Source organism: Lathyrus oleraceus, chromosome 2, assembly GCF_024323335.1.
Source record: "Lathyrus oleraceus cultivar Zhongwan6 chromosome 2, CAAS_Psat_ZW6_1.0, whole genome shotgun sequence".
Taxonomy (NCBI): domain Eukaryota; kingdom Viridiplantae; phylum Streptophyta; class Magnoliopsida; order Fabales; family Fabaceae; genus Lathyrus; species Lathyrus oleraceus.
In genome coordinates, this window is record NC_066580.1 from 449404385 (window position 1) to 449413932 (window position 9548).

Here is a 9548-nt window from a genome sequence, read left to right on the forward strand (position 1 = left end):
TTTCCTTTGTGGCAATATTTCCCCATAAACATTAACCTTTGCATTCATATCATATGCATCATGAGGTCTCTTAGGGACCCAAATTTGTTTCTCTATGTTGTTATTTAAGCCCATTCTACTGAGTCGACATGAAGATTTTAACCTCTGCCTCCTCAATTAGAATATCCTTAATTAGGGGCAGCTGTAAGACCCCAATTTTGACCCTAAGATCCCTCATGCATTCCATCATAAGCATTAACATTGGTATCATGTCTTGGCATCCTCCTTACCCCTCTTCATTGGGTTTATTTTAGGAGAGACCACCAAGCACTTTGTGATTATATCATACTTGTGTTTTATCATTTTACTAACCAAAATACCAAAAATATGTCTTTGTATCTATCTAACTCTTTTTGTAGGTAGGGACATGATATCCTTGATTCATTGATCACATCTAGGGTTTGAGACCCTCATGAACAAAGAGAACCATCAAGAATTGATTCAAAAGTGGTCATGAGCATCATATATGAGTCCCAATTATTTCTACATATTATATTGATCAAGTTTGCTTCAAGATTTTGAGGGTGATTTGCCTTGGAAACCCTAGTTTGACTGGGTATCTTGAGTAACTTCTTCAACAAGCTATCTCATTAATTGATCAAATTTCTCAAGGGACACTTCAAATTTCATCATCTTACGCATATATGATCTACCATGAGCCAATAAAGTCAAGAGAATTTGAAATTAGGAAGTTGGTTGATGGTGGTTGGCCAGATGGACTCATCTGATCAAAACTGGGTCTCCCTAGACCCTATCTCCTATAATTTTCACCATATGAAAATGATTCCCAGAGAAAAATTACTCTAAATGACATTATAAACAACTTTCATGTTGAGACCTAGAGCTATTTTTGCTTTGAAAGTCATTTTCTATGTTGAAACATTATAGGTCATTTTGTCTAAACCCTAATTTGAAAGTCAACTTCCCAAAGCCATAACTTTCTCAATTTTTATGAGATGAAATATTTCTAAGTTGCACAACCAAACTAAATGTGTCTACTTCAACTTTGATGTTTGGGGTGGGAGCTAATTCAACTTCTTTGCACATGTGATATGAGGCTACATTATAGGTCACTTTTGACCTATACCATTGATCAATTGATTTTGCGAAACTTCAAAAATGCATAACTCTATCATTTCAAATCCAAATGACATGAAATTGGTGACCATTTTTAAGGTTTTTGAGAGAGCACAACTTTTATGAAGACACTTTTCTCATTTGAAGCTTCCATAAAAAGTTAAGCAAGGTGGAATATTGAGATATATGGCTTGACACTTAGAAAATTTTCAATATATCAAATTTTTCCAAACTTCCACCTCAAATATCTCCAAGTTCCAAGCTCCATATGAAAAAGTGTTCAACATCAAACTTGTTCCTTTTGACCTCACCTTTCCAAAGAGCTAAAGTTCATGCATTTTGGATGAGAAATGGATAGGCCGCGCATGGCTTAAACAGGCTGGTATCATGTGTCATGGATCCAACTTCAAATCATAATGCTCAAGTTGAAAAATTTCCGTTAGCATTCCAAGCTTGCTTCAACATATCTGAACTTCAAATTTGGACTTATAGCAATCACTTGATAGGCCTATGCGTGCCCATGCAGCTGCTTACCTCACTTTGCCAATTTTGGAAACTTGAATGGAGTGTGCAATTAACACTTGAATCCTCTATAAATTGAAGCTCAATTGCTCATAATCAACACACACTGCGTAAGCTTTGATTCCCCACAGAAAACCCTTCATACCAAGAGGATAAACCTGAGAAATTCGTTTGAATTTAAGCTTGAATCTCCACTGTTTTGGAATTCAATTCTCCAGGAGTCCTTTGATTCTAAGCCATTCCATTCCTCTTATGCAAGCAATTGAAGTGAAGCAAAGCACGATTCAGATCAAGATCTAGCAAGTTCAAACCTCCATCGAAGGTATTTTGCAGAATTTTTGATCTCTTCGATTCTCCTTGTTTCTTGCTCAATTCTCTTGAATATTGTGTTGGCTGAAGTCCTACCAATGTAGGCAAGGTGTTTGCGTTTTTTTGATGATGAATCGAAGCAACTCAGATCATAAACCTCATTTTTCAATTCCACATATCTCTCAATATAGTTGGAATTGGAAGAAATGGAGGTGATATTCGTGCTTAGTGATATTTTCTCTTTAAAATCATGTCCCTTATTGAAATTTTGGTGATGGTTGATGATGACCAATCCGACGAAGCTCACCGGAGAAGACAACCGGAGTTCTGGCTCCGAAGATGATGTGGTTGAGGTCTAGACCGTGTGATCCAATCCATGCGTTATAATCTTGATCGTGCATTGTGATTAACAAGTTTGCCACGCAGTTGACTAGGGCATTGGTGGAACGCGCGTTGTGGATCATCAGATTTGCCACCTCAATTAATGAGGGAGATCTGATGGTCCACGTGTTTTTGCATTTTCTGATTTTTCATTTTTATTCCATTTTCTTCAATAATTCATAATAAATTCAATATTGATCCAAAAAATATGGGACTTTCACCAAAAAAATTCAAATATTTTTCTCTTCCATATTCTGAATTAAAATTATTTTTTGGATCATTATTAACATTTTTCATTTGTTTTTAATTGTTTAAAAATATTTTTAAGTGTCCAAAAATTATGAAATTTTTTATCCAAGGTCCTTTGACCTTGTTTGACCTATGATAAATCACATGGCCATTTATTTGGTGTTTTGATGTGATTTTAGGATTTGGACAAAACATATTTGAATTTAATGTATTATTTTAATATTTTTAATTGAATAAATGTCATTTTAATTGTGTTCACCATTTGGATTGACTTATTTGAATTTCTTATTTGTTGTTGGGCCTTGGTCAAGGTTGATTTGACTTTGTCAAGTTAATATTATTGGATTTAGGGGATTGATGGAATGTACGTTCCATCTCCCAAAATGAATGAATAATATTAATTTGGTAAAAGTCCTCCTTTGACCAATTTGTGATCTCATTCATCCCATTCCCTCTTCATCTAATTCCCCTTCTTCATCCATTCATTTCAATTGGCCAATGACATCTCTAAGTCCAAAACGCTAGTTGATTGGAAGATTAACATGAGTGTGGATGAGATTAGGCCACACCTTTGCATATTTTTTGTGTGTGGTATGTTTAATGTGTATAGTCCTTAATACTATGTCCCCAACATGCATTAAAACCAAAAGCTCATTTCCCGACCTCAAATAGTTGTGACTTCTACATAAGTCCAATTATAATTGCTTAACATAACGCTAAATTTGTGACACAAAATGCATAAGCATTCTAGTTAGTGAGATTGTAAGTCTCCCCTCTTTCATGGTATTGTGTGGAAACTTGACCTTCTTTCCTTCCTTTGGAAGATTTTTTGGTTCAAGGATCCATGCTTGTGGCAAGTGGGTTGAGTGTTCTCCAAAGAATGTCTTGAATGAAAAAGCAAAACAAAACTAACTACTAACTTACTAACCATTAACCTTTACTTTCAAGCCTTTTTCCTTTAATGCAATTTATTTTTATTATCATTTGTCATTGAACATATCATTCTAATTGTTTATGTTTATGCAATTTTCACTTTGTCCACTTGAACCATATTGTGTGATATACTTTGTTGCTTTGTTTGTTTGATTGGTCTTTGACCATTAATGCACATAATAATAATAAGAACCCTAAAAGATAATTTGAGTGGACTGTTGTTTTGATCTCCCCAATTGGACTTAGAACTTAGGCAATATTCCTTTGCTAATGGACTTGGCCAATGCCAATTTGTTGAAGAACCAAGAACTTGCAATTTTGAATTCATCTGATACATCATTCTAGATCTCTCTAAATTCATCTGCAACCTTGATCATTATTAAGCTGTTTTGTTGAATTGGTGACTTGTGGATTTCATCTGCTACATAGGCTCTTTTGAAGAAGATCATTGAAGTGGATAAGCTTGGATGAGGCCATCTTTATTTGATGCCTTTACTCTTCAAGATTGATATACTTGTGCATTTGTATGTTGCTTGATTCTAAAAGTCCAAGGGAATTATGAGTTTCTATTGAGATACTTGTCTATTGAATTGCTCCCATTTTGGTCAGATCTTTTCAACTTTAAACTTGTAAATTTCTTGTATCTAGGGTAATCTCTTCATCTTCTCCCCCACTTCTTTAATTTCAAAATCTCTCCCTCTATTTTCAAAAATTTCTTTGTATGAACTACTTTTGTTCTAAACTTTGACCACTTTTGCAAAAGGTAGAAACTTTGGCCTTACACTACAACAAACAAGACCTTAGACAGCGCTTTTTTTAGCCTTAGACAGCGCTTTAAAGCGCTGTCTAAACCTCCGCTGCTAAAGGTTTAGACAACGTTTTTTTAAATCTTAAAAGCGCTGTCTAAGCCCCCCCCCCCCCTTAGACAACGCTTTGGCCAAAAGCGCTTTATAAGACCCTCTTATTTTAAATTTTTTAGGTATACCTTAGACAGCGCTTTTGAAAAGCGCTGTCTAAGCCCCACCCCCTTAGACAGCGCTTTGGCCAAAAGCGCTTTCTAAGACCCTCCTATTTTAATTTTTTTAGGTATACCTTAGACAGCGCTTTTCAAAAAGCGCTGTCTAACAAATATATGCCATTTTGGCCTTATATCACATTTTATATATGCCATTTTGGCCTTTTTTCTACCAATTTTTGGCTAACAAATATATATATATACCAATTCAAACCAATTTTGCCTTAAATGTATCAAAATATATACAAATTTATGTACACATTTATAAGTCATAACATATACTACAAATGTACACATTAATTACACAAATTTATGAACAAACATTGAGCTTTATCATGAATTGACACCACTCCTCTTTGATTTCGTCCACTTGATCCTTTGTATAAAATGCACACTTGAATTCATCAAAGTACTACATAATAATATAACATATTTTGAATTAATTCCAACTATTTAATTATATGAGATATGTGTAAATATAAAAATAACTCATAAGTTAGAAATACATACATCGGTGGGAACCCGGTATTAAACGGTATAAAAAACAACTTCTCCGCATCTTTATTGTCCATGAGGATCCGAAGAACGTACTCCGTCACGGTATCCGGTCTACTTAAGATTAAACCTAAGTTGACGGTCGCGGGTGCTAAGAATCCGAATGACACGTCCAAACCATTGGGGCGCATCAATTTGTCATACAAAAACCTAATATAAAAACATCATTAACACCTCTTTTGAAACATAAAGTAAACCGGATTAACATAAAGTAAACATCATTAATATAAGTTGTTTAATTAATAAAACAAAGTAGACCGGATTTACCTAATATATGTATTGACAACGGTGATGCCGATTTCTTCATGACTAAAAACTTGCATGAAGTCTTCATTACCAATCATTTGGTCGTAATCAAAGCCGAAAATCCCTACCTCCATATGTACAGTAAATTTTAAATTTTAAGCATAAATTTTAAACTTTGAATATACACATTAAAGTTAACATAAGTTTTAAGCATACCTCATATCCTACGCATATGAGGTTTGTCGGCCATGCAACAAACGAACCTACTGCTTCGTGCACCGTTGTTGCATCCGAATCATCGCTAGGATATGGTAATGCTGCATTCCGCTCAACTGCAATATCAACTGATACCTTCAAACATCCAGCAGGGTCCATAGCTTATGGTCCATTGTTTCTTTTGTTATAATTTGTTATATTTGTTATATTTTCACCTTGAACCACTTTGTCCCTGCTTGAAGCATGATAACCAATGTTGCTCTGGGTAAAGCTTACTAATTTGTATCACATCAATTAAATTGAAATTTACATTTCACAATAGTGTTTTATTCAACATAAACTTCGCAGCTCTTACTGTCCTTTTGTTTTGCTGGCACTTGTGTAGCTGAAAGGGTAGAGATTAGTTAAACATAAGAGACCATGCAAGTGAATAACAAGTAAAACAATATAGGCATTTGTTTCTTTACCTTATTTCTATTATGCAGTTGCTCTTGACTTTTTGTCGAGACAAAGCAGTACCCGACTTCGATATTCACCAAGAGCCCATATAGGAAAAATGTTTCTGTATGCTGAGTAATTTATAGTACAATTCTTGTTGAAGTTTCCCATTATTTCCTGCACAAAACATGTATCTTATCAGCTATCTCTCATCAGTATGCACTACATGTCTACTGCATAGCAACAGATGTTCATTGTTACCTGTTGAGGAAACTCCCCGTTTTCCATTTGTGAATTGATCAAAACCTTGGCCGCACGATGCAACGGAGCGGGATCTCTTTCCGCCTATACCATAAAATATCGATAACGCTCTTAGTTGTAAACAAATCTCAGCATTTAGCTCAATTAGTTTCATGTTACCTGGCCTGCTTCAATTAGTGCCAACATAGCCCAAGCAGTGTTCACTACATGAGACTTATCGACTTCCAGGTTTGTGTATACCTTGTATTGGCATGAAAGATAGCTCTCACCCCATCCACCAGAAATCTTGTGTTGTTTCGAAAGCAAAAACTCGCACGCCTTTCTAATGCTTTTGCTGTCTTTGTACCTCTTACCTGCACCTATAAGCCCACTTATTCCAAACCATGTCCCATATGTAAAGCATACTCCCCATGATCCATACCTATAATTTTGTTCATTAACTAAAATCATTTCGAAACCGTTTTTGTCGAGTAATTAAGTTCTTGGACTAGTAAAGCAAACCAAACCAAACCATGAGCCATCGGCTAGCTGTATGCTTTCAATGAAGTCTGCAGCCTTGGCAATGCAGGTCTCTATTTCCACCTTCCTGTGTCGCGGATATCGTTGAGCGAATAAGGTGAGACTTTGAATCGCTGCTGATGTGCATTCTACATACCTATAACAGACTCATTTTTTACAACTTCAAACGACATAGAAAACATTACAAGAAAATGTGTCAATGTGAGGTACATACTGATAATCAATGGCGATATCTTCAAATGTTTCAGTTGGATTTAGTTTCTGTGACAGAAACGAATAAAGTGTCAAATCATTTAAGAATTGAATCTAAAGTAACTAGAGAAAGTAATCAACTGTACCTCCAGCCATGCATATGATCTTGTGAGCTCATAGGATGCAAATCCACCATTTCTATTCTGGAATATATTTAATGTGGAGGACCAAAATGATTAAGCCATGTGGTTGAACTGTTGAAGTTCTAATTAAATTTTAACAAAACCATTCTTTTTATTCCTGAAAGTATTTAAATTGTTTAGAGTTTTTAATTACTCCATCCTAATCCAAACATATACCTGCAGGGATAAAATAAAATTGACCGCATCGCAGAACTGTTCGGTTTCCATTGCATTCCCAACAGTCTCAAATGACAGGTTTGACAACAAAATGGCTGCCTGAAAATACCATAGAGAAAAGATATGTGGTTCTCTCAAATTTAAATCAAAAGAGTTTAGGTGATTGAAATATAGGTTTGTGTGACCTTCAAGCCTTCTGCAGTACAATCTGATACAGACCAACCATTGTCTTGAGTTGAGAAAGGCCAACCACCTTTCGAAATGTGGCGATACCAGCTATTACTATCGCCGGACCTGTTCATTGTCACCTTCAAAAACAAAATACTTTATTTTCATATGTTTATCTTAGTTACTTTCTTAAGGTTAAGAACTTTTACTGAAAATACAACAATATTACCTGTGAGTGTGTTATAAAATTATTAGCTTTCTTAAGCATCGAACCGTATTCATCATCAAGTTTAGTAGCCAAAATAGCTTGAACAGATAAAGCAACATCCCAACATTGAGAACCATTATATCCCTGCATTTTCATTCCATCCTCAGCCAGCCATAGATATTTTGATTCATTGTAATTCATAAGGTGGATGCAGGTAGCATTTGATTAATGAATAATGATAGAGCATTACTGAAAGCCATATTTTTCCCCATGAAGGAATAGAAGTGGCACCGCCACGATTAAGAATCCATTTTCTTGCTATTTCGATGGATCCATCTCCACCGTCGATGTCTTCTCCGAGTAATCTCAATGCTACATAGCTCATAGCTGTGCCAAACATTGTGCTGGGACCTTCTATATGCAGTCCCCATCCTCCATCTTTGTTCTGGTGATTAAAGAGATAGCGTCGCATTTCAGTTTGATGTTCTGACGTTAGCACTGCATTTAAGGCCCCAGTCACCCATAATCCTATCACCTATATCACATAATTAATCAAATAATTCAGATTATAATGCTCCAAAAGAGATATTTATTGAGAGAATGGTGAATTCTCATTGAAGAAGAAACGAATACAAGCTTCACTTATATACAAACTATGTTACTTGCAACATAAGTTACGATGGACCAACTACAGTATAGCATTCCTTAGCCTACAAGTAACAGATTTAACTACTTCTACAACTAACTAACATATTTCATTTCAAAAATAGAGAGAAATGGTATAATTATTATTACATACCAAAGAAGGCAAAAGAAACAATGGACCACCATAGTCGCCTGGCCATATCAACTGCAATATCATCTGCAACAGGTTCATTCCCTCACACTATGGACCATAAGCTATGGGAAAGCAGCCCATCAAAACAATATCATTCCATCATCAAAGTTGCAACAAGCAAGGTCAATGCACCATGAGATGAGTCAAAGAACAAAGCTACAACAAACAATTCCATCTTTCAACACAAAAACATGAGCCAACCTGCATCAGTTCACAGCAAAATCAATGCAACAATATCAATCCCTAACGTTCCACATTAGCAATGTTCAAAGCACAATTCACAAAAACACAAAAAACCATAAATTCACCTATTTACTTTTTCACCGCAGTAAATCCACATCAGTCAAAAACAAGACAAGAAAAACATTCAAAGTACAACGGCAATTGCTTTTCAGAAGCCAACACACATTGGAGAAAACATTGTTTGGCAACAACAATTTCATTACCCTCTTTTATCCCCTTTGCTTTGCCTTATCAGAAATCAAACCAAACCCTAATATTTTCACTATAAAAAGAAGCACACTCAGAGCAAGAAGGAGGTGGAGCAACCCTAAACAGTTAAGGCAAGCCACCATTACCCTTAAACCCCAAAAATAATTCAAGTTATCAGCATCAGAAATTCTAACCCAAACCTCTCTCAAATCTCTCAACACTCACTCACTTTCTCTCAGAAACCGAAGAAGAAGAAGAAACAAAATACATAAAGAAAAGATACAAAGTGAATTGACCTAACCTTTGTTATCGTCGTGGTGCTCCGGTCTTCTTATCCGGCGAAGCAATACCTCAAACCCCTCCATTTCCTCAGACAAAGTTACCACGAGGTAGAGTTTTGCATGGGGATTCAAACCCCCCTTGTTTGAGACTCTGATTTGCACCCATCATCATTTAATTTTTGTTTTCCAATCTAGTGTTCTTGAGTTCCTCTCTTCGATTCAGCCCGGTGCTTATGAATTATGTTGTTTGGTTTGGGTATTCGTTTTTAGCAAGGTGAGACGAAGAGTTTGGTGTAAGGTTTAGGTTGTC

The 9548-nt window shown here is 35.7% G+C and overlaps 1 protein-coding gene across 1 annotated transcript; it reads right to left on the reverse strand.

The window, feature by feature from the left end:
• Positions 1-6019: 6019 nt before the first annotated feature.
• Positions 6020-8549, reverse strand: LOC127123669 (cycloartenol synthase). The gene is made up of 11 exons (XM_051053869.1): positions 8487-8549; positions 7938-8222; positions 7709-7882; positions 7497-7619; positions 7312-7410; positions 7099-7155; positions 6975-7021; positions 6753-6896; positions 6401-6662; positions 6242-6325; positions 6020-6157 (listed from the first exon to the last, which is right to left on the reverse strand). The coding sequence occupies exons 1-11, from the start codon at positions 8547-8549 to the stop codon at positions 6020-6022; spliced, it is 1476 nt and encodes a 491-aa protein (XP_050909826.1).
• Positions 8550-9548: the final 999 nt, after the last annotated feature.

Excerpts from the sequence above, each read along its gene's own strand:
- LOC127123669 (XM_051053869.1), bottom strand. The coding sequence starts at position 8,549 with ATGATATTGCAGTTGATATGGCCAGGCGACTATGGTGGTCCATTGTTT. Across the intron at positions 6,663-6,752 it reads CAGCTAGCCGATGGCTCATG|GTATGGATCATGGGGAGTAT; the intron begins GTTTGGTTTGGT and ends ACAAAATTATAG. Across the intron at positions 6,326-6,400 it reads CACTAATTGAAGCAGGCCAG|GCGGAAAGAGATCCCGCTCC; the intron begins GTAACATGAAAC and ends TTTATGGTATAG.